General features: G+C 46.1%; 1 protein-coding gene across 5 annotated transcripts in view; it reads left to right on the top strand.

Annotated features, from left to right (window-relative positions):
- The window catches only part of CELF5 (CUGBP Elav-like family member 5), an 86909-nt gene that overhangs the window by 20198 nt on the left and 41076 nt on the right, over positions 1 to 25635 (top strand). For 3 of the 5 annotated variants that reach the window (XM_075902532.1, XM_075902533.1, XM_075902531.1), the window contains one exon: positions 14152 to 14234. In XM_075902532.1, the coding sequence (XP_075758647.1) occupies positions 14152 to 14234 (83 nt within the window). Of the gene's footprint in view, positions 1 to 1959; positions 2370 to 14151; positions 14235 to 25635 lie in introns of those variants that run through there. The other 2 variants (XM_014571046.3, XM_014571047.3) reach the window with 2 other exon arrangements.

The following is a 25635-nucleotide window of genomic DNA, read 5'->3' as shown; positions in this document are numbered from 1 at the left end:
AAATACATTTTAGTCTTTAAGGTGCCACAGGACTCCTCATTGTTCATCTTGCTAGTGAAACTCTATTTAAACATGGTGAGCATACCAGATTCAACTGTTCAGGTGTAGCTGGGCAGGGCCTAGCAGCGACAGACCAGTTTTATAAAGCTTCAGAGGGGTAGCCAAGTTATTCTGTAACTGAAAAAACAATTACAGAATAACTGTACAGTTATTTAAGGTACAGTTTTATAAAGAGTCAATTATTCCCAGGGAAATATCCCATATCATGTAGAGCAAGTTGGCTTACAGCCCCCTTCAGCCTCAACATAACATGCTGACACTACTCTGTGTCCTAGGGTGTGATAACTGTATTACTGCCTGCTTCTTTCATTGGGCAGGGACTTGGTAAATAACCCTTCTAGCCTGATGTGCCTCTTCACCTACAGACAATGGTGCTATGGTAGCGTTGAGGAGGGGTGAGGGTCTGCACAATGCAATTTCAGATACTGATTCGGAGAAAGATAGTCCTGACCTCACAGCTCCTACACAAATCATGATTGGACCTTTATTTTGTAAAAGATGCTGGTGTCTGCGGTATTACCAAAGCTGGAACATAGACACTACAGTTATAGGACCCTCAGAAATACCAGATGCAGTAGCCCTCTCACAATTGAAAGTATGGGCATGATTTTTCATCGGTGCTGAGCACCCACAACTCCCAACTGACTCCATCTGGGGCTCTGGAAATTAGGCCCTACGTTTTCAACATGTGCTTGCTTTCCACTGACAAAAGAAAAAAAATCTTCAGGTTTCCTACTTGTCCAGAAGGAGGCAGCTGAATCTCTTTTGTCCCAGGTTTCCTGCTTTTTTTTATGTCCTTCTTACCTAAGCTTCAGGCATATAGATTACATAAGGTGGACTTATTTTCCAAGTTGCATGGTTCTGGTTTGTGGAGCTTCAATCCAATCTGAAATGGGTTGCATTGTAAACTGTTCTCTGGCATTTTGCAGAATTGTGGGCTGGGCCCATCCGAATCCCTGAAGCATGTGGTTCCTCTTTCCAGTCTGAACAGGCACCGAATAGTTTCTAGATTGCATCTCTCTTGCCCGGCAGAGACAATTTTGGCAGCACCCCCTTTCCTGTTCAGTGGATGTGATTCTGGACTATGCTCCTTCTCAGCATTGCACTACATCCCCACCCACCCTTCACTGTCCCCAGCCTGATTTTCCAGTCTGTGTCATTCTGGACTACATCCTCTTTCTGGACTGCATCCTTTTTGTCGAGTCTGCAAAAGTCTAGACTGACAATACCACTCTCCTTCCTGTTCTGGATTGTGCCTTTCCTCTACTCACTGTTGGGTTTGGCACCTCTGTTTTGCCCAGCGTGCATGGGTTTTTCTGGACCTCTTTCCCAGCTCTATCCATCCGTCTTTCTCTAGAGTGGAATGAAATGGACTGTGGTTTACAGATCTCTGTTCCCTGCCGCTGTACCTTGGGTGCCGCTCCCCAGTTTGTGAGAGGCAGGACATGCTCCCCCCCCACTTTATCTTCAGGAGTGTTCTCTACTCTGGAGCCTGGCTGCAGGGCGTGGGTGCTGATGGTTGTCCTCCTTTCTCTCTCCTAGGAGGGGCATAGGACTGACTCTCTCGGGGATGCAAATACTTTTGAGTCTGAAGGAGACAAGACGTAGCCACTCGATGCCTTGCTCGGGTTCCAGGCACCCAGCCCCATCCCGCTGACTGCATCATTTGCAGCCTCGTCCTCACAGGCGGCCTTGCCCCCCTTTCCCCGGTCTGGAGCACGGTTCCTGCCCCCTCCCCTCCAGGTTTTGCAGGCTAGTCCCAGGCTGCCATGGCAGCCCCTGGGGCCCGCTCCCTGCCTCTCCTGCACAGGGCGCCTTGCGGGCACGGTTCGCAGCCCGAGGCAGGCTTGCCCCCGCCCCTCCCCGCCCCAGGATGCCTGGCTCCTGGAGGCTGCAGCTCCGCTCCGCGCCCGGCAGGTGTCCCTGTGGAGCGGCCCTTTGTGGTCCTGATGCTGCCGCTGGCTGCCGAGCCCTTTCCAGCTGAGAGCTGCTCCTTCCTCCCCCGGCCGCTCCTTCCGCCTGCATCCTGCGCCGGGCGCGGGGAATGGCCAGACTCACCGAGGGCGAGGCGAGGAGGCAGCAACAGCAGCAGCTCCTGCCGCTCAGAGCCTCCCCCATGAGCAGCAGCAGCAGCAGCTCGGAGCCTCCCGCGCAGCCGGACAGCATGAAGGACCTGGATGCCATCAAGCTGTTCGTGGGGCAGATCCCTCGCAATCTGGAGGAGAAGGACCTCAAGCCCCTCTTCGAGCAATTCGGCAAGATCTATGAGCTAACCGTGCTCAAGGATCGCTACACCGGCATGCACAAGGGTGAGCACCCCTCCTTCCTGCCAACCCCCCCCCCCCCCCCCAGCCTCATGGCTCCCTGTTCTTTTCCACCCTCCCTTCTTCCTGCCCACAGCTTCTCCACCCTTCCAGCCTCTTGCATTCCCCCCAACTCTTTCCCCTGATCCTCTCCTAGAGCCTCTGCTCCCCCAGCCCCTTCTCTCCACCTCCTCTCTTTTCTGGGGTGCTGGCAGATTTCAGCCGCTCCTTTCATTCAGTTAGTCTTTGACAGGAGCCTCCCTGGGAACTTTTAATCCTCCCTTAACAGAATTACATATGTAATGTTCACAAAGGGGGCCGGGTGGCTTCAACCCTCCTCTTGCTGCCAGGGGGAGACTACTAGACTCTCCTGGCTCTAGGCTGGGCTGGAGCCAAAGGCGAGAGCCACAAAGAAACGGGGTTGTGCCTGGGTATGGGGAAATCTGAGACAGATCATTAACACTTCTTCAAATGCCTTGTGGGCCTGATGCCTTGCCTTCTTTATCTTGCTCCTTTCCCTAGGTCCTATTCTGCCCAAAGACCTCCCCTGAAAGAAGAGGAATGTCCACCTTCCCTCTTATACTCAAGTTAATTCAGGGAGAAACATTGGATGATTTCAGAGATGAACCTCTTTTTAATCCCCCCTTCAAGATTATTGATCCAAAATGCTGCAGTAACATTTCCATGAGCTGTAGCTTTTGGGTCCACTACTGTAGAATATAGTAGTATAAAAAGAAAAAGCAGGAGGTTGTGTGGAAGATCCCTGAAATCTCAAGACATAGAAATAACAGCCACGTTATTGCTTTTAAATGTTATCTAGCTTGGCGATGTATATATAGTGCTAAAAATGACACTCTTTATACATAGCTGGGTATAAACAGCACCAGGCATATAGTGGGAATTCTGTTTGAGTAAATTCGATATACACCAGTAAAACTGTGTATTGTAAAACTTATGTCTGCAATTATAGCCTTCTGATTACTCATGTGTGGGGCTCTGCAAGACAATGATATTTCTGTGTATGTGAATAATATACACAGTCATCTTTTTACAATAGGGTAAATGTAGAAGTTGGATGCTCACCTCACTTCCCCTTTCTGGATTTGTGGCAATTTGATTTAGGGAATTGGAAGTAAAGGAAGGCTAGTGCTGGATAGAGCCAAGTGGTGGTTATGTGGGAAGGTACCCAGGGCTCTCCTTGCCCCCCTGCTCTGCCAATCTACCCCAGTTCCCTCCTGCCAAATCCCTATTCCAGTCCCAGGCTCCCCAGATTGAGGAAGCAGGGAAAGCAGTGTCACATAAATAATCCGATGTCCCTGGTTCTAACCTGCAGCATCCTCTTCTCTCCAAGCCCCCCACCCTCTTTATTGCTCTGCCAGTCTTGATTTGCAGCACCCTCTGTATTTTGCTATACTACAAATTGCATTGCTGGGTTTTTTTATGTGGACGAATGTACGGGACAGATTAGGCTGAGATCACAAAAACTCATTGAAATTAAGGCCGGAAGCAGATGTAGAAGCAGGTCTTCAAAGTAGAAGACCAGCAGTCCCTGCACAATGGTACCAAACCTCCTACCAGGCAATAATGCTGCAGTTTTAAAATCTGCACAACAAAGATTATAAACTACAAATCTATTCTTTGCAGTGGTATCTGGAGTGGATGAAAGGCCATCCTGAGCTCTGATTATCCTAGAAGCTTTAGCATGCCAACAAGTTTTGGTAGGCATGTTTAGGCCGTAATTATAATTATTTTCTAAATCTGATGTTTTAAAAGCTTGTTGTTTTTGAAGTATCAGTTCTGTGTCCTGAATCCAGGTCCATCTTAAGCCTGGCCCCCGGGTAGATGTTTCCAAGTTTAGAATACTATAATCACCACCACTGAAGGGACAGTAGAGAAATTAAAGCATCTATTTATTGAAAGGCCTGGCATAAGCAGTAAAAGCCCCATTGCTGGACAGGTTTAAAACTAAACTGCTGAGAACCTACAGTAAATGCCTTTAAAGCTGTCAGCAATCAGCCTGCCCCTGTATGCCCTAAAATGATTTGTGGTGTAATCGCATGATGATTTTCATTGGAGGGAGGGGGAGCTCAGATTGGTTCTGATGCAGCTAGTTTTGCATATAGGATATCACTTTAAAAAGCAAAACACCCTCTAGTTGCAAATGCCAACATTCCTCCAGGGACATCTGATTGTTGCAAGCCCAAGAGAGGAAAGGGCGGCAAAAGGAAGTTTTATTAACCGAAGACAAATATCTGTCCAAACAAAGGGCCAAATTCAGCTCCAGTGTAAAGAGGGATTCATCTTCCATTGAAGCCAATCGGAGCTGCGATGGCTGACTTTAGCTCAGGGATTGTTTCTGTCTTCAGTCAGGATTTTAGAATAAAACTGTCGTATGTCTGCATGCACGCGCGTGTCTCTCTCTGAGCAAACCTGTTACCATCTGACAGCAACCAGCCTTTAAAACACAGAGAGGAGGTGGATGGGGTGGGGATACGATCCAAACACACATTTCATTACAATCGACATGTTAAATATAGTCTGCATTTGTTGGCAGAGGTCAGGCTAAAGGCAGGAGATTCCAGGGATCTGCCATTGAGATATGGAAATTAGAGGTGGCAGTGCTGGTATTAGCCAAATCCTTGTGACATTAACTTGCTGCTAAATGCAGGATTCAAGTAGCCAAAAAACAAAAACAACCCCCCCCCCCCAAAAAAAACCTGTGACTTTGATGTTTTTGTCATGGTCCTATACAGTAACCATATGTTTAACTCTTTATTTGTCTTTCCATTGAAAGACATTTGAGAGTTCAGGTTATCATTGTGGTAGTTTTCAGGGCTTCTGGTTCTTCCTCCTTCTTTGTTTTATACAAATAGCAAGTTTTGGTTGATTTCCTTGTGTAATGTATCACTGTCACTTGTTTTTGTGTTATTGTTTATACACTCACTTGTGAGGTTGCCATAAACTTGGGGTGTGAGTGGAATTCACATGGCTTAAGGTGGGTTGTTCACCTCCCCATATAACAGGGCTCCTGCCTTAAATTGCTGAATCTTCACTCCCATCAACTTCAGTGAGAACTGAGAACAGTCAGAATCTCCCAGGATTGAGCCTAGGAACCACCTGCAGCTGCAAAGCAAGATTGGGCTAAGAGTTTAGGTGCCCAAGATTTCATAGCTCAGAATCAGTCAAATTATAGAAGATTAGGATGGAAAGATACCTCAGTCCAATCCCCTGCTCAAAGCAGGACCAACTCCAGCTAAATCATCCCAGCCACGACTTTGTCAAGCTTGGCCTTAAAAACTTCAGAGGATGGAGATTCTACCTCCTTTCTAGATAACCCATCCCAGTGCTTCACTACCTGCCTAGTGAAATAGTTTTTCCTAATATCCAACCTAGACCTCCCCCACTGTAACTTGAGATCATTGCTCCTTGTTCTGCCACCTGTCACCACTGCCATCAGCCTGAATCCATCCTCTCTGGAATGCCCTTATAAAGTCCCCCTTACTCTTCCCTACTGCAGGCTAAATAAGCACAGTTCCCTCAATCTCTCTTCATAAGTCATGTACCTCAGTCCCCTAATCATTTCTGTTGCTCTTCAAATTAATTAGTGGGAGGTGGGGCAGTTATTCATCCTTACAGTAGTAGGGCAGTTTACCTTTCTTCTGGGCTCACATTCAGCACTCTCTTCAGCTCCTCTTGCTGTGCTGAGAACTGATGAATTCACCACAGTAGGAAGGTCCTTCATTCCAGTGTAAGAATTAGTGCCTTCATGTCAATACTATTATGAAATGGTAATATATTCATATTAGTGTCTGAATATTAATGCCTCAGAACCCTATTTGGTAGCTGAGATTGCTCCACTTCCCCTGATATTATTCAAGATGCAGTTTTTTGTTGGTGTTAATGGGAGATAAATTTGCATATTAGTGGCAATATTTCCATGGGAAGAGCTGGGCACTGTTTTCACATATACACTGGGGGAGGTGGACGAGCAAGGGGAGTTGGAGGAAAATCTTTGGCCTTGAATTCTAGAACTGGGCTCATGGAGGTTTCAGTGATAGCATCTGCTGTGTGCTTTCCTGGGTGGATTTCATGACGGAGTCTCTGTGAGGGGAAGGAGAGAGGCTGTGAAGCATGAGATACTGAACCAGACCCCACGTAGGAAATGGCAGAGACAAGAGTAACAGTCAAAACCTGGGCGTGTGAATAGAAATACAGTGCCATGGTGTGGTTCTGGGCAATGGAGGCAACAACGCCCTGCCTGCCAGCCGTGCTTTCAGCTCATGTTCCGCATGTGGGTCGGAGAGGACTGCTCTATCAACCCGAGCCCAGGTTTGCAGGCTGAAGAGTGTTAAAGAAATCGGTGGAATTGATTATGCAGCAATGGATGCCCGAACACTCCCTTGCCTTGAGCAAACCAAAGATCTGGAGGCCTGAGTCTCACACATGTCATTGGCCTCTGTTGGAATCCTGATGGCATTCAGCTACTGGAGAAAGCAGCAGTGGTTAGAACCGAGCCGGGGATCATCACAACCACCCTTTGCTGTGAGCCAGACAGATCTTGCTAGCTAGACAAGGCTAGGCTGGATTAGGAGGCAGAGAGCCCTAGAAGACCTTGGCACTACAGGAGGTGTGAAGGGTGTCAGGCAGCCTGGGTTGCTCTCCCACCTGACTGCTTATCTCATTAAAGATCCCATGCCAGGCTTTATACCCGCATGGCAGTTAAACCTCCTGTGCTGGCCACCTTCCAGCCCTCAGCCTGGATAGCCCCACCTTGTTGTTCAGCCCTATGCCTCATTCCACACTTACTGCCCTACACGTCTGTGTGCAGCTTCAGGCTGTTCATTTCAGTAATGTTTTCCCCCCTATCTTGTTGGGAGGTTTAACTAACTAACTAACTAACTAATTTTTCTAACATGCTTTGAGGCTCTTGGATGGTAAGTTCTGTAGGCAGCTGAGTCTAGTAGCATTATGAATAAGCATGCCTCTAGTAGCATCTTGTGGGCTCCTTAACATTTCAGCATTAGTACCACACAGCAATGGGTACTGGTAGCTTGGACTGATATTTCCTTCTGGGAGCATTTGGCTAGTGGGGATGGGAATGTGAAGCATTGTTGTACTCTCTTCCTAGGGCTTCCGTAACAACTAGCGGCAGGACTACAGAGTCTTAGTCTCTCTGTTCCTCTCTTGCTATAGGTATTTGAGCTTCTAGCAGTTGCGATTATAGCTGGTGAGTGGGCTAAGGGTAAATACAGAGTGTTGCTGTACACACTTGAAATGCTGATCTGTTTGTAACACCCACCAGCTAGTTTTGATCCAAAGGGAGGAAGAGGTTCGGTCAAGCTAGCTGGTTGAAAGGTTAATTTAGGAAAATCAGAGGCTTACTTAGAAAGTTTGCAAGACAAATTCAGAGGTGAATCTAATGCAGCGTGATGTCTCTTTTCACACTACAGCCTGGTCTATGTGAGGCCACTTACTGGCAGATTCTCCAGTGTGTCAGTCAGTGGTAGCAAGAATGGGAGAAACGCATAGAAACCTTGTATAGTGAAGTTTTCCATGGCCAACAGCATTTTTAACACTATATCCCGTGTCCTACGCATGACCACAGTTAGCTGACATGCTGTTAAAACTGCCTTCAGCTGCATGAGCCCTACTGCTGGTGGGGTATGTGCTGGCATTAGCAATAGTGGGAAACATTACTGAGAAATTCACCCCCCACTGGTACCTCTATACATATTGCTTGTGATGCTGGTCTTGAGTCAGCCTGGGAATGAGAGTGGTTCCTTCCTCAAGTCCAAGGTGAAGTTTTAGGAATCTGAGATGCCTACCTGCCTTTCATAAGAAAATTGGGATCCCTGATGGGGAGAGGAACTGCCCTGCTCCAGATGCCTGTTTTCCTAAGGCTGTAGGCTCTAGAAACACATCTACCATACTCTGAGACCAGATAGCGGGATACAAGGCAGCTGGAGTTTTACTGGTGATAGCATTGGGAGTGTAGCTCAAGAATCAGATTGCAATAGGTAACATCTTTCTAGGGACAAGATGGGACTCTCATTTCCCTAATATTTGCATAATTGACCAGTGAGGAATGTAAGATTGATTCTGTCAAGTTTCCCTTTAGCATTCCTGGCCTAGACTTAAGTCCCACCAAAGGAGAGTTGGCTCCTGAATCCTAGGAGTGAACCCTGCCTCCACCTATTGAGGCAAAATGTTCCGGGACTTCTAGAGCTCTGGGTGTGTATGGCAAGGATAGCCTTTCCAAAGGTTATCGCTGAGTTATTGCTCCCAGTTTGGCGCATAGTAGCGTTAACGTAGTTTCTACAGGCAACCCCAGATCTATTCCTGTTGTAAGTAGGGAGCAACTGTAAGGGGATATGATCATCTGTGTAGGGACATTTGCTAGTAAGTTCTGTAATACACATGGCTACAGTACCCCGCACCCTAGTATCTGGGCTTAATCCTGCTCCCACTGAAGCTCTTGGAAAAACTCCCAGTGACTTCAGTACCTTCGTTCCTCTGCTTGCACTTGCCATTTCCTACCAATCAAATTACTAAAGGGCTGATTGGGTTGCAAACATGTTTTGAAAATGTTTTCATCGCTGCTTTTTAAAATCTCCTTTGTCCTAAGTTAAAAATAGTCACCGGGCCTGAGCTAGCAAAGTTTGGGTTACAGAGCCTGAGGTAGGTTCTGAACTTAACCAGATGTTGGGGGCTGCTCCTGTCTAGACATGAGAGGAAGAAAGCGCTGGTGCAACCCTACCTCTAATTTAAAAACGCCAACTGTAAAAACTTGCAGTCTACTGGGACATACGAGGGAACTGGCGGGAGAAGTGGGGAAACAGAGGGTAAGGTGAAGGAAGCAAATTAAGTCACCACTGCAGAGAAACATTTGTACAGCAATGTGATTTGCACTATCCAACATACAGCTATAACAGAAACCCCTTATCTGTGTCTGATCTGCTTACACATATTTTTCACTATTTTTTGGAGAGAGAGAGATTGAACTATATGTTGAGGTTCAAATAAATAAGAGAAGGCAGTCAAATCTGCATATATAAATTCCAGTGAACTCCTGTTTTGTGGGTGATGAAGGGAGAGATGAACAGCTGACCTTTTACCCTACAAATAGAGTTGTAGCTGACCTTTTACCCTACAAAGACTTTTTAATACTGGTTCAGAGAATTAGGCACTTTAAGAGGCAATAGTATGAAAAGCAACAAAATCTCATGTCTGTTTGGAACTAGAGGGGGTGGGGGAAGAATGCATGACATTGTTCTATCCAGTACCTCGCTACGACTGTGGCAGGTCAGGATGAACAGTTTACCCAGCATCATGGCAGATTCTCCATTTTTTAATCAAGATGTGATGTTTGTTCTAAAAATACTGCTCTAGGAATCATTTTAGGGAAGTTCTCTAGCCAGTTATGCAGAGATCAGACTGTGGGATCACATTGTCCCCTTCTGGCTCTGGAATCTACCACCTACAGAAATGTTCCAGATCCAGGCATAGACATTTTAAGTACAAGAGGTCAGTTTCAGCGCTCCTTAAAACACGGTGTTCTGCTTAGAAAGTCCTGTTAAGCACTGGAAGACAGCACTGTCCAAGAGACTTGGGTGCTATGCCCCCCCAGCCATTGATGAGCTTCTCTGCTTAGTGCCTCAGTTTCCTCAGTAAATCAGGATAATGCTACTGGTTTTCCTTTGGTAAAGCACTTTGAGATCTATGGAGCTAGCTAATAGGGTGATAGTTTGAAGGAAGAGGAGGAAGAAGGCCAATGTTATGCCCAGCAGTGTGAGCAGAAGGGGGCATATATGTTCATAATCAGATTAGGTGTTGCTCATCATGCAGTTGCCAGGGCTGGCAATAGACTTCGCTGGACTCTGGGCAGTGTGGGGTGAGCCTGGCTCTGGGGCCCCCAGAATAGGTGGGGCCTTAGGAAGAAGGGGCAGGGCTAGGAGCAGCCAGCTCCCAGTACTGCCCAAACTGTACAGCGCTTCCTCCACAAGTGTGTCCGTCAAATAGTTGGACCAGGATTGCTCAGGGTGTTGGCAGCAAACCATTGAGTCTTTTGTTGCGTGGTTGCCAGTTCAAATCCACCCTAGCCAATAATGGAAATTGCTATCCACCATACGATTGCCATTTGGTGCTTTATGTGAAGTGAATTTGATCTCAGTCTAGTTCTTACTGAAGAAATGCTCATGTTGCAAAAACCACCCATAGAAGATGAGTTACAGCGATTTTACTGCCTTTTCCCTAAGGCACCTCTAGGCTGGGGTTGGGGCATGGTGGTTGGGTAGTTTGTGGAAGTCTTGTGTGGTCCCTGCCCATACTGTACCCATTTTGTGGAGAAAGAGGACTTCAATTTCCAGGCACATGTCACTAGTGCTAAATCCACACACACATCCCCAGAATGTATCAGCTAGACTAAACGTCAGGCTGTAGGTTGCGTGTGCAATGGGACATAAAACCCCAAATCTGAAGTAGATGGGAGTTATTAGGTGCACACCACTTCTCAGCCTTAAATCTTGTGCAGCTGGGCTTTACAAAGCCCATATTTTAGCTGCATCCCATGGTGCAATTGTGCCCCTAGAAATAACTTTCTGTCTTTGTGCATAGAATTTTCTGCATTATCACTGCTAAATTGGGCACCTAAGCTCAAATCCTTGATGTATGGCACTTAGTTCCCCAGTGATTTCACTGGGATCGGGAATTGGGCCTTTAAAATGCACTTGGAAAATCTAGCTCTTCAACTGCTGGTACTTTCCATAATTTTCACTCTGCCTCTTTCTCCAGAGCCTCTCAGGAGTCCATGGGGGAAGGGGCACTGAATGGGGAGTTAGGAGATCTAAGTTCCATTCCCAACCCTGCTACCCATCTGCTGGGTGACCTTGTGCATGTTGCTTCCCCTCTGGTTGCTCTCTCAACCTTGGTTTTCTTGCTAAATTGTAAGGTCTCAGAGGAAGGGACAGTCTCCTTTCCATTTGTGTGTAGAGCACCTGCTCAATGGGAATCCAAACTCATTTGGGGCCACTGGCGGCTACAGCAATACAATAATTGTAATAACATCAGACATGAGCAGACGCAGTGTCTCTTTGAACATGTAAGTTGAACAAGCCAATTGTGACCCATAAACTTTTGGGGGAAGATTTTTCAAAAGCATCTTAAGTGACTTTAGCAACCTAATTCCATGTGATTTAGATGCTTAGGAGCCTACATATATAAGATTTAGGCTCCCAAGCAATGTTCCCTATAAGCTGTGCAATTGTGCAGCCACTTAGGAGAGATTCAAATGCTGCCCAATTGATAAGCAGAGGTCCCACAGCCAGGCTTTTGTTTCTACTGGTGGTGCACATATTCACACATACCTCAGTGCACATAAAAAAACCATTCTGCCCGTGGATGGAAAAATTCTGCCCATGGATGGAAAAGATTAGAGAGAACTTTTTCCAAATGTCTAAGTTACTTTTCAAAAAAGGACTTAAGTCACTTAGATTTTTTTTTTGAATATTTCCTCTTTCATCAACATTATGGCTGCCAGAGAAATAGGTGGATTTAAAAACCTTGAGGTACTTGCCAACTTGTTTTCACTAAGGACAGGGGCAAATGCATGTGTGAGTGTGTGCGCATGTGTCTGTTTTTTCCAGTCTTGTGTTACTTAGTTAAATCAGTTGGTAATCTTGAGGCCAACCCTGGCATGATGTATCCTCCATTTGAAGACTGGGAAAGGAGGAGTCTTAATTACCTGTCAGATATGTTTAATATTCATATGTTGGTTTTCTAGCAAGAGCTCCAGGGCCAGGTATAATTTGTTTAGTGGAGGCAATTTATTGGATGTAGGATGTAAGGAGGGCAGCTTAATCTTGTTGGCATATGTGGGATAAGGGACACTGGCATGGTGATTATTCTACAAAGTTTGCTTCAGCATGGTAGAAAAATCATATGAGACAAGGTGGGATTCTGTGGTGGCTGCCAGAACAGACACAGTCTTGCAGCCACCTTACTCACCTGTGCTTGAATAACTGCAGACTAGGCTGGGCAAACCCAGGAGAAAAAATTGAAGTGCTGGAGTGTATAGAAGCTTGTTGAGATTGGCTTGCAAGCTCAGGCCCCTTAACTGGGTCAAAGCCATTTGTGGGAGATCTGTGATGTGGACTGGCCCTGAGGGTTAACGTTGAAGATATTTTGTAGCAATCTGAGAGCCCTAACTAACACAGGGATGCATTCTGCCTTCGTTTAGGACAACATTTGCCCTGTAATTAAATACCAATAGGACTGGGAGAAAGAGGAAGACATATGTATTCCTGTATTGGAGTCTGTTCTTCAATGCTGTGCCCAGCTTTGTCTGAAATGACTCAAGTGACAGGGCTTCCAGCTCTTCCCTGGGGAGATTATTCCACAGTCTAATAAATCTCTCAGATAGGAAACGTTTCTTGATAACCAGCCAAATTTTTCCTTTGCTCAGTTTCATCCCGTTATTCTTAGAATTGCCACCTCATAGCCCACTCAAACAACCCCCTCTAGCTTTGGATTGGATGCCTTTTTAATACATGTAGGTGGTTAGCCTCTCTCCTCTTTTGTCATGATTTTAGCCAAAGATGCTGGGTCGAATCTGGAGGAAGGACTTGGGCTCTGATCCTCTTTTAATCTTTCTTCATAAATCAATCCCAGCAATATGTGCAGTGCTCCCTTTTATCTGAATGTCCATCAGTTTGTGTTTGTGTCTAGAGAACACAGATGTCTGTGTGGTACGCAAAGCCAGTATTGCTCTTTCATTGCTGCCACAAATCCTCTTCTTGCTCCAAGACAAGATTCTTCTGTACAGGTAGCCTAACATCACATTCTACTCCCATGTACCATGGCACACTCGGATCTAAATGGCTGCCAGCTCTGATCCCTTAGGTATTTTTCAGAATCGTTGATCCAAGCATCACCCTCCCATTGAATATCTGTGTCTGGTTATTTCATCCACTGGCTGTGTTAGCCTGCTATTTTCCCACTTGCATTTCTAATCTATCGAAAGGTCTGATCCAAATCCCATTGAACCTCCACCTTGACTCCATTGGGCTTTGGATCCAGGCCCAGATTTGTGAAGCTATTCAGAAGGGATGGGAACAGGTAACCGGGAGTAGCCTGCTGCAGGTAGAGGGCTGCCAACCCCCCCAGCCTCATGGGAGGTGGAATCCAGCCCCCTCTCCCCCTCACGAAAGGGCTGGGAGTAGCAGCCTGCTTAATTGGTTAACTGATCAACCTGGATTTTACATCTCTAGTATTTAAGCATGTCTGCACTCAGTGTTGCAATGCTAAACAGGTTTAGGAGCCCACGCCTCATTTTTCAAAGGGGATTTAGCCAAATCTCTTGGAAGATGAAAGTTGAGTCCCTAAATCATATCAGCATTGCAGCACCAATTGCTGCCATACCTAAATACCTTTACAATGTGGCTCCAGTCCCTGTGCCTTTTTATATTATTTATCTAGTTTCTTTCCTGGTGTTCACGACACCTCCCAGTTTAGTAACATCTGCACCTTTAATTAACACGTTTTCACCCTTTCTTGCAGGAAATTAATAAAGATGTTAAATAAAGATTCAGGCCTAGCAGGGCTGCTTGCCCCATGCTTGACACCTCCTCTCTGAACTCAGTCCAGGAAGGTCAAAGCTAAGGCGTGGGGGATGGGTAAGACACAGAATCCCTGGAACATGTTATCATGCATATTGGAGGGGACCCGGGGGATTTTACATTGTGGCATGTAGGCATCTCTGTGTCTAATTTGGCATTTGCTGTGTCCACTGCAGGTTGTGCATTTCTCACGTATTGTGCCAGGGATTCTGCCATCAAAGCCCAGACTGCGCTACATGAACAGAAGACTTTGCCAGGGGTAAGTCCCAATGGTTGATGAACTATAGCCCATGGGTTTCTTGGCTTGAGCTGAGGCCATGAACTGAAGGGAGAATTGGCTTTGATTTTTTTTTTCTGTCTATCAAAGAGGAGCTTGGTCTGGTGGTTACAACAGGGAGCTGGGAGGCAAACCCCCTAGGTTGGCTTTCTGACCCTACTAGAGGCTTTGGCTACGTCTACACAGCCCTCTCTTGCGCAAGGAAAATATGCAAATGAGGTGAAGCGGTGAATATTGCCATGCCTCATTTGCATACTTAATGAGCCACCATTTTTGCACAAGGGGCTTTTGCGCAAAAAGGAGCCATCTACCCAGCACCTTTTTGTGCAAAACCCCCCTCTTGCTCAAGAGCTGTTCTGCCGCTTTTTTTCAGGAAGAATGGCTCCTGCGCAAAAGCCCCTTGAGCAAAATGGCGGCTCATTAACTATGCAAATGAGGCGCAATGATATTCATCGCTTCGCCTTATTTGCATATTTTCTTGCGCAAGAAAGGGCAGTGTAGACGTAGCCCTTGTGTATGATCTCAAACAAGTCATGTTGCTTCTCTATGCCTCCATTTCCCCAAATGTAAAACAGGATCTGATGCTGCTTATGCACACCACCAGGAAACTGTCATGTTAACGAGTGCAAGATGTGGCATAGGAGATAAGTACCTTCTTTAGGTGGGTAGCCTGTGAGGAGGAGTCACGTGGGGAAGAAAATGAGATACGGCATGTGACCTTTTCCCAGGTCCCCATGCACCTTTGCACAGCAGCTACAGCACCATGGACGGCTTTTCTACCAGAGCGACAGGCCAGGTTGTTCGGGATCAGGGTGTAGAGCCCTGACACAGTGTTGAGCTCAGTCCCTGAGACTGACTAGACTGTGGAGGAAAAATGTCCCTGCTTATACACAGACCCATCCAATCATTCAGAAGTGAAATCCACTGAACAGGTGAGACGGAATTCTGGACTCCTCTCCTGCACACCCTGTGCCCTTTCTGGTGTATATGGTCAGTGTGAAACCTCTAGGGGGAGACTGGAGGGATCATTTAACATGGGTTTGCTCTAAATGTTGGGGATCAGCCCCCAAGGCACCCCTATTCCTGCACAGACTGCCCCTCTCTATTGCTAGGCAATGATATTGGATTTTTAAAATGTTTGCCATCCGTGTTTTGTGAGGGTAGAAGATCCCTGGCTAGGCTGGGCTTACTTTCTCTCTGCTCTGGGGTTTGAACAAGTGCACTGAAAAGATTCCTTTGTAGGTGAGTAGGCGGAGGACTCGGGTACTTATAGACAGAAGCTCACAGGAGACCCTAAGTGCTTAAGGCAGCAGTATAATTAATGTAAACCAGGGCTCTCAGGAGAGGGGTTAGGAATTCTTAACCATAACATTTCCCCTTTAACTCCTGCAGGTCCAGAAAGCTTCCCTCACCTCTCCCAGCCCCTGATCTGTGTTTGCAATAGGTAGGAAAACTCACGTAGTTTAATTGTCGCTTAATGGAGTCCTTTTGGAAGCTGTCATTGCCATTATTGGCTGTGGGTGTTCCAGGTTATTTTAGGGCACAGATGAGAGCTGAAGAGAAATACATTCTTAAGTATTACTTGACTTAATTTTCTTTGGGGGGATAAAACAGGATAAGGCATAATAACCTTCCACAAGCATTAGACCAGCATGGGGGAGAGAGTGTGAGGGAGCATCATACCAGTATAGAAATTATACAGTTGTGGTTTAGTGTTGTAATTCGACATATAGTGGACAAGAATATCATCAGTACAAAGCAGAGCAAACACAATGTACAGTATAATGAAAGTATCAGAGGGGTAGCCGTGTTAGTCTGGATCTGCAAAAGTGACAAGGAGTCCTGTAGTCTATAAGGTGCTATAGGACTCCTTGTCGCTTTAGTATAATGAAAGTTCTAGTCTGGGCCTAGATTCGACAGCATAAGAACGACCATACTGGGTCAAACCAAAGGTCCATCTAGCCTAGTATCCTGTCTGCCAGGTGTCCCAGCGGGAGTGAATCGAACAGGTAATGATCAAGCGATCTCTCTCCTGCCATCCATCTCCACCCTCTGACACACAGAGGCTAGGGACACCATTCCTTACCCATCCTGGCTAATAGCCATTTATGGACTTAACCTCTATGAATTTATCTAGTTCTCTTTTAAACCCTGTTATAGTCCTAGCCTTCACAACCTCCTCAGGCAAGGAGTCCCATACGTTGACTATGTGCTATGTGAAGAACTTCCTTTTATTTGTTTTAAACCTGCTACCCATTAGTTTCACTTGGTGGCCCCTAGTTCTTATATTATGGGAATAAGTAAATAACTTTTCCTTATTCACTTTCTCCACACCACTCATGATTTTATATGCCTCTGTCATATCCCCCCTTAGTCTCCTCTTTTCCAAGATGAAAAGTCCCAGTCGCTTTAATTTCTCCTCATATGGGACCCATTCCAAACCCCTAATCATTTTAGTTGCCCTTCTCTGAAACTTTTCTAATGCCAGTATATCTTTTTTGAGATAAGGAGACCACATCTGTACACAGTATTCAAGATGTGAGCATACCATGGATTTATATAAGGACCTTCTCTGGATTCTCTGTCAGCTTCCCTTATGCTCAAATAGAGATCCCTATTGAATTAAAACCAAACGGAAAAGTATGAATAGTAACCATGCATTGTTTAGTGTGAGAGGAAGCCCAACTATCCCTGCAGATTTTGACACAACTGCAGATTTTGTTTTTGAATTGACAAGGCAAAACTGCTTTGTCTGAGAAGTTGAAGGTTATTGGTATCTGGGTGTGAGTATATTTAATTTTTTTGTTACTCAGGAAGGCATAGGGATGATAGGAAATGCACATTAGCAGACTGACCTTAAACAGATCAGTGTCAAAATGGTTAACAATTACAATGTTGTCAGTAGGCTCCAGGGTTAACATCAGGGGTCAGCTAGCATCAGTGCTAACATCATCCTCTAATGAAAACCAAAATCCAGAATGCGGGGGGAGGGAGTTCAGCTTTAGAATTAAAAGGGAAAGGCCTTGGTCCATCAGGTGGCTGAGGATAGAATATGGAGTCTTTCACCTTCAAGTCCGTGGTTCTAATGTAGCCCATGTTGTGGTTGAATTTTGTTGTTGTCTGGGAGCTGTTTTGTAGCTTGCCTAAAATGTATTAAGTTGATTTCAGCCCAATTCCCTGTGGACAGCTGGCCACATCTTGAAAGCCATCACCACAGCTGGCCCCGATTGGCCCCCTTGTTAGCTTTCTCAAGAGACCAGTGATTGATCGCAGCCATTTAGAAGGATGAGTACTAATCTGTGGGTTTCTCAGCCTGAGCTCGGGCTATAAGGTTGGAGTTAAAGAGGAATGGCCTTGATTTGTTTTCTTGTAGCTCTCTGGAGTACAGTGTGGCTAAAGTGGTAAATTGGGAACCAGGATTCCAGAGTTCTGTTGTAAGCTCTGTTGCTGATTGGCTCTGTGCCCTTGGTCAAGCCACTTAAACTACTCCCTCCTCCTGCTCTTATTCTGATTTACACTGATGCTTTGTCTACACTTGCAATTGATCAACAAAACTTTTGTTGCTCACAGGCGCTTAAAGTCCCTTCCCCAAACGCCAAAGGTTTTGCCATGGCAAATGCATTCTCCTGCCAACCAAGTGAAAGCCACTCATTCAGGCTTGAAGTATTTTGATTGCAAAAGTGTTGACAAACAGCAGGCACGTGCACTGGTTTTTACTGACAAGGTTGTGTTACACAGCTTTGTCACTAAAAGCTGCTTAGTGTAGACATAGCCTGATGCTCCTTTGCACAGCTCTAGCAGTATAAGGCATCCCTGTTTAATCCTAGAAGTCCCCTTTGGTTGTCTCCCTGGTGTGCTACTGACATCCACCTTCCTGTGCTGGAGGCCGAAATGCAGTTGCAGCCCCTTTAAGAGCCACAGCACCGCTCTGGGAGCCAGAAAACAAACAATACCACGTGTCCCGAGCAGGCTTCCATCAGGAGATGAGCCGCCCCAGGAAAACAGGTGCCAGTACATACGTGGGAAATCCCGTTCCTTTTCTGTGGGCTGGGAAAATAGGTGACAGTACGCCGTTCTGGGCAGTACCATCACAAAAAAAGCACTGGCTTCCCATTGCTTAAATAGACTTTGCCCCGTGGCAGTAACCCTTTGTTTGGAACCCCCAACCCCTATGGAAAAGTACCAGGTTCAAGATGGATCCCAGGCTACATCTAGACTTCAAGCCTCTTTTGAAAGAGGCCTTTTCGAAAGATAATTTTGAAAAAGCCTCTTTCGAAAAAGAGCATCTAGACTACAACCAGTACTTTCGAAAAAGCAAACCGTTTTTTTGAAAGAACGCATCCAGGCTGTCTGGATGCTCTCTTTCGAAAAAGCATAGTTTGCATTACATAGCACCTTTTTTCGAAAGAGCACTTTTGAAAAAAGGCGTTCTTCTTCGTAAAACGAGTTTTTCCACGGTCGAAAAAACTGCCACATTCTTTCAATTTACTTTTGAAAGAACGCGGCAGCAGTCTAGACGCAGGTGAAGTTTTTTCGAAAAAAGGCCACTTTAAAAAAAAAAAAAAAAAACCTGTAGCCTAGACACACACCCCAGTGCCAAATAGCATAGTCACTTGTTGTGATGGCACGTTGGGGTTCCCCTGCCTCCTGCACCCCCGAAATGGCACAAACAGACTCCGCCAACCAGTAGAATAGAGGTGGTTTATTGCTTCTCCAGTATACAGCACAGCACAGATGTCATCAGGTTACAGGACAGGCCTAGGATGCCTCAGCCCCCCTTGATATCGGGGAGTGGGTCTCGGCTTCTAAACCCCCCAGCCTGTTGCTGAGGCTGCTTCCTCCATGCTCCCAGACAGAAACGAAACTAACTCTCCTCCAGCCCTGCTCCCCAGCCAGGGGCGGCATTCCACCTTCCTTTGTTTCTCCCCATGGGGGGTAGCTGGTCAGACAGGTTTGGAGCTCCCTTTGCATAATGACCAGATAGCAGAGGTTGCCATAGCCCAAGCAAGGTACCCCCACTACGTCACACTTGTCTTTCTAGGACCAACCACAGTTTGGGCTTACAGAACAAACAGAACCATTCACAGGTCATTGGTTTGAGTACTGAGTCATTATGTTTCCTGAGCATCAGTAATGTCCCTTGTCAACACATTTAGAATTATAAAAAATAGCCAAACTTCATATTTCTAACTTCACCTACAAGAATGGCATATGCACAAAAATAGGATATACACATTCAGGAGATTGTAATGTTAAAATTGATAGGTTACATGAGCTGTTTTTTGCATAAAACATCTTCAAATTATGCACATTCATACCCAGAAGCCACTTTCCATAAAGCATGGGGATCCCCAGTGATACTGGTGTAATTGGGAATCCAGACTGTGATATCTCATTGTATCCATCTGTAAAATCTATCTATTGGGGGTTTATCTTGCTGGCTGTCATTGTACCTGAACAGATTCCAAGCAAAAGTCTACAGAGGACTTCCTGGAGTCTCTGGCATACCTCTCCTTTTGGGGTTATAATTCTGCCTATGATAAGGCCTTTGATTTTTTTTGTGACTGGGTGAGATTTACTGGATAGAAGGGAGAAGCCAGTGTTCTGCGTGTCATTCTTATTGTGGCAAGGCTTTTTGAAGAGGAAGGTTTTGCAGCATTTTCTAGAGATGGTCAGACTCTGGGTTCACCTGGTCTCTTCTGGGGGTTTATTCCATAGCCAGATCCTCTCGCTCACATGCTTTGGTCAGAGCTCTATAGTCTTCATTGTCTCTGTTGCAAGGGCTCATGATCAAAATGCAGTTTTTAATGCCCTGTGGGCTTGATCAATTTATGGCTTTGAAAATTAAAACCAAAGCCTTAAACTGGAGTTGCTAGCCAACTGGGAACCCATGGAAGGACTTGAGAATGGGTCTGGCATCCTCATGACAATTAAGCCATGGGGAAAGGAGGCAGTCACATTCTGTACTAGCTAGAGCTAGTGCATCGTCGTCATGTTCAGTTTCGGATTCAGTGATTCTCATTAATCCAGACTGGAGGTGACCAGTGCATGGATCCCTGTGGCCAGATCTTTGTCTGGGAAGAAGGCATTTTAGCTGCTGGTGCTCACCAATGTTTCCTCTAATCTTTTCCATCCACGTGCAGATTTTTTCCATCTGCATGCAGAATAAATTGTTATGTGTACTGCGGCATGGGTGAATGTGCACCAGCAAGAGTAACATAAATTAGGAGAACTGAGGGCACTCCACTAATCAATTAGGTAGCATTGGAATCTCTCCTGAGCAGCTTCACGTGCATCCAGCTCATTTGGAAAACTGGTGCTCACTGCCTGCTCATTCAAGTTTAGTGAGGAGTCAAATGGGACCTCAAGATTTTCCCCACTTTGGTGAATGGAGGCTATTTGTGTTCACTGGAAAATGAAGACAACCACTAGGTCTACAGTGCAGATGGTACAGTAGCACTGCTATGGCAAAGCATAAGGGTCTGTGAGATATTGTCAATTTTGCTTATGGCCTGCTTCAATAAAATGGACCTCCTCAGTTCATACTAGGGTGGTGTAGCATCATTGCATGGATGCTTGCTACAGCAATGGAAGTGGTAATTTGCCTGGCAGTGCCAAAGCCAGGGCTTAGTCCAGCTTAACTGCATCTCTCAGGTGTGAATTTTCCATATTCCTGAGCATCACAGCTAAGTTGTAGGTGTAGAACAGGTCAACGTCTTGGCCAGATCAACAGAGCATTTTCCTTTTCCTAATAGCATCACTTCACTTTGGCTGGGCTCTGCGTAAACCAGCTGCTCTTTATCCAACAGCTAATTTCCAGTCAACATTCTGACATGTTAATAGAGGTGGTGTTTGCATCAACTGAGAATGAGATCTAGAATAGAATATCGGCATATTGTCGGCAATTGAGTGCATGGCATCTCTCCCAATGGTCTCATGTAGATTTTGAAGAGACAAGGGGATAGTATGGATCCCAGTGGGGTGCCACAGATTAGAGGTTTTTGAGAGGAGAAACAGATACCACTTGCCCCTCTCTGAGCACTGCCAAAGAGGAAGGATTGGAGCCACTATAGAGCAGGGAGTAATAATGCTTTCTTGCCTTGCAAGGAAAAATGCTATACAAGGGCAAAATATCCTGTTATTTCCGACATACAAATGTTGTTCTTCATTCCCATAGCTGAATGTTTCACATGTACCCTTTCAGGGTGATGCTGAACTACATGCTTCTTGGACATACGATGCACTATGACCTCCAGGTCTAAATTCCACCCTAGTATAAACCTGGAGGTCAGTTTTATTGCAGCAGACCATGAGCCAAATTGACAATATCTCACAGACCTTATGTTTTGGGAACCACAAGCAGGATGGCTTTCCAGAGCATTCCTTAGTTCTCTAGAAGCCAGCCCCATCTCTTGTTGCTGTACAGTTTTTACAGTTCTGTGCTATGATAGTCGTATCTAGTTAATAGGTTCTCAGTTTTCCTCCTATGTTCTTGAAATCTCAAATCAACCAGAGATGATTTCAAACTCCTTTCCCCGGGGGGGCCAAATCACCTTAAACAAATGCCTGCCTACTTTTTCCCCAACAAGTTCAACATAATCCAAGTAGTCAAGACCCTGGTAGCATGGAACTGAATATAGATAGAGGTTTATCTTCCAGCTAATGGAAGGTTTATTTTAAGGCATCATAGGGCTTGGCAGTGTGGTATTCAAAGCAACCCTTGTTACTAAGGGAACAATCTTGGGCAGGCTAGCTTGGATAGGAAGAGCAGTTTTGAATAATGCCATGCTGAGCTAAGTAGGTCCTTTAGATCTAGAGCGAGAGGAGCATCACAAATACTGAAGTGATCTAAACAGCTCATCCTGGCCCCAAAGCCCCACAGGCACTGCAGCGTCTGACCTATATTTTTCCATGCATACTTTGATTTAGTAGTTGATATGCAGGCCCTATCAAGCTGCCATCTATGCCAGGCTCAGAGCCGAGTCCTGTGCAGCATTGAATGTAGGGCGCTCCAAAGCTCTGCCCTTAACTCCATATGGGGAGTTGGCCTCTGGATTCCACAGCTGCTCTGAAAACTTCCCCCTTAGTATCTCCCAGCCCTCATTCCTGCAGACTGACTGGCCAACCTCTGAGCCACAATGGAATCTTTTCCATAAGGCAAGTACAGGAGCCCTGGGGACTCTGCCCCAACCTCAGTGGGAGCAGATCATCCTGAGAAAGAAATGGATAGCAGCTAAACTCCTTTCCCCACGTCATGCTGTGGAGGTTTACAAGAGGCTTGGAAATGTACCTCTAGGAGATCTGGATGGAGGCAGTGTCTGGTTCTGAACAGCAGTGCACCAGGCCTTTGGCCTCCTACTTAATCTATTGTACTCATAGGGTGCCAATCAGTGTGTAGGTGCAGTGCCCATCACCCTCTCCTTGCTCCCCAGTGCACTTCTCCTTGGCTAGTTGAAATGCTATTATATCTCAATAACCCATGCCTTTGATTTGTGATTGTGCCTTCACTTACAGACTTCTGAAAGGAACCGAAGAGGTTATTAATGACATGCAGTGATCACACGCGCCAAAGTTAAAGCTTCTCGCTAAGTGAAATTTGAGGGAAAAGCAGCCAGCTTTTCCATATTTCGTAGAAACGCTTTGTGTCTCTTTTCATTTGCAGCCAGACAGTTGCAAATTGCATAAAATTGCTCCCGAAGAAGAAGGGGGAAAGTGTGTGTGTGTGTGGGGGGGGAGTGCGTGTGATTCTGCTGGCAAGGTACAGTTACAGTTTTATATCTATGCAGAACAAAGAAGGGCTTGCTGAAAGGTAGGCAAATAAATGGCAGAAATTGGTATTGATCCAAGCTGGGAATAGGGGCAGGTTGAAGAGCAGCAGTGGGAGATGCAGATACATGGGTGGGTGAATGTATGGAAGTGGTAAGTGTCTGGGAGCACAGAGACATGAGAATGGAAAATTACAGGGAGACAGCAACAGTAGAACAGAGGGACACTGGGAATGCACCAGGGCTTGAGATGCAGCAGAACTAACTCCTGTGAATTAACACATGGTTGCAGCAGTAGTAGAATGTAGGGACACAGCATCTGATTGGCCTCTCGCTCCTGATCTTATGCTGTTGCAAGTGAGAGCTGAATCAGGCCCGCTAGGGAGGAAGACAATGCACAGGGCTAAGAGAGATATAGTGGGATTGGATGGCTTGAAGGGAGTTGGTCATGGGGTCACCAGACTTTCAACTCTAATTTGGTGTGAGTCTGGCCCAGGTCAGTATCTCATATAGGACCTACTGAGCCAGCTATGCTCATCAAGGACACTGCAGTTGCCTAAGAAAGCTTTTGGGAGCGAGGTTTAGAGCCTGAAGATGGGAATAGGGATGAAGGATGGACACCAATCTGAGGTGGTCACTGCAGGTCCTAGTTTGAGCCTGGCAACCATGCTGGATGAGGGAAGCTTGCACGGTCATTCCCTGTGCTGTCCTATTTTGTGGGTTTTTGAAACAGAGATCCTCAGCCTCCAGCACATCTTACCTGTCCTGATACCATCAGAGAGAGGACTAATCACAGATATATAGAGATCAGAGAAATGCAAGGAACACATTAGGGCTGGCACAGGGACAAAGTATCACAGCATGAAGGCATAAGGCTAGATCAGTCCCAGCTAAGAAAGGGTCTGCAATTCACATTCACTTCAGTGGGAATCTCATCTACTTATTCCACAGTTGAACCTGGCCCCATGGCAGTGCACAGGAAGAGAGGGAAGCATGCATAGAATGGAGATGGGGAGAATGGGCTGCCAAGAGAAACACTGGTTTCTGCTGCCTTGGGAACTGGACAGCTAACAGTCGATACCAGCTCCCACATGTGGCCTAAAAGGGCATGGTTGTGCTCTCTTCCTGCTCGCAAGTGCATTCCCTCCCCATGTGGTAATGCACAAGCCCATAGGCAGTGCACACTCTCTTGCCAATGGCACACATGTAGGCACATTACTCAGCTGGGAGTCTCTCTGAGCAGGCTCACACCCACATGTGTGAATGAAGACAACTTCCCCAGCTACACACACGTCTTCCCAAATATGGTCCCACTCCCAAATGCAATTGCACGCACACTCTCCCCAAATTCAGTCTTGCGTACATGCATTCTCCATATGTGCACAAATGTGGGCACTCCATCTCATGGATACACACGCGTGTGTGGAAGCATACCAGCCTTCACACGTGTTCAGGAGACTGCAAATTTCCCTTCTCAAACCCTGTCAGTGTGGTGAGGATTTCATCACTGTGGTGAGGATTTCCAGGAGGGCCTGGTTTTTCCATGTGTGCGTTGTTATGGTAAGAGGGTTTTCTATCTCTCCCTATTTGCATCCTTTGGAAAGAGGAACTGCAGCAGCCTGGCTGTCAGGAAGTGAGCAGCACCGTTAGTGGTTGCCATGGGAACTGGGAGTTAATTAAGGCCTGTACTCAGAGGCCTGGGTGGAGAGGTCCCCATCACAGCTTAGTTCTGAAGCACAGAACCACCGGTCTCCTGTTTCTCAACAACAAAAGAACATTAAATTAGCAGGGCCCCATCTTTCTCAAATCACTGTAATTAAGCTGCAGGGAGGGAGGGGGTGGCTGCATAATAGGTGCTGCTGTGTCCTTCAGCCATTTGGGTTTGAACTGTTGGGAGAACAGCAGACACCTACAAAGGGGAGCCAAGTTTTGCTTAGCAGGTATATGAAGGATGTTCTAGAGGGGAAAGTGATGGCTCCCACTCCTCTCCTAGCTTTACTGAAAACCTTCAAACCATCCCTTTGCCTGAGACTAAGGCTTCTGGGGCCCATTTCGGGGGTCTCAGAACCTTCAGTGTCACTCCAGGGGCTGCAGGTGGAATGTCAGGGGGAATCTCAACTTTTGACAGTGATGCTGAATTGTGAAGAGGAGCAAGTGGAGAGTCGAGGCCTGTCCAATCAGCTCCTATCCCTGCTGTCACCCCAGACTCCTTTGAGGCATGGGGGAAAACTATTAATTTTCCTCAATTAAAACAAGAAATCAGTGTATCTGATAGGCTAATTCTTTTGTAAGGGTGAGAGAGAAAATGGGGAAGGTGGTGGATGATGAGAATCCACTAAGAGGAAAGTATCAGGGTTCTCCTGTTATGCATCATCAGCTAGGCTTTCCCTAATGCTCTTAGAGGCAACATCGTACACACCCGTTGGATACTGGTAAAACCAGAAGGGATGTGGGCCCTTCTTATGCAAACTGATGTGCATGCACGAGGTGGAGAACTAGGAGTGGATGAGAGGAGAAAGGGATGCTGTTGGTAAGAGGATAGAGGAGAATTTTGTACAGGAGGCTGCTGGGAGGCAAATTTTCCCCGCTAAGGAAGATCCCTTGCCTGACATCCCCAA

The sequence above is a fragment of the Pelodiscus sinensis genome, chromosome 19 (genome assembly GCF_049634645.1).
Source record: "Pelodiscus sinensis isolate JC-2024 chromosome 19, ASM4963464v1, whole genome shotgun sequence".
NCBI classification, from domain to species: domain Eukaryota; kingdom Metazoa; phylum Chordata; order Testudines; family Trionychidae; genus Pelodiscus; species Pelodiscus sinensis.
Note: the sequence above shows the minus strand (reverse complement) of the source record. Positions and strands in the feature narration are given on the sequence as shown.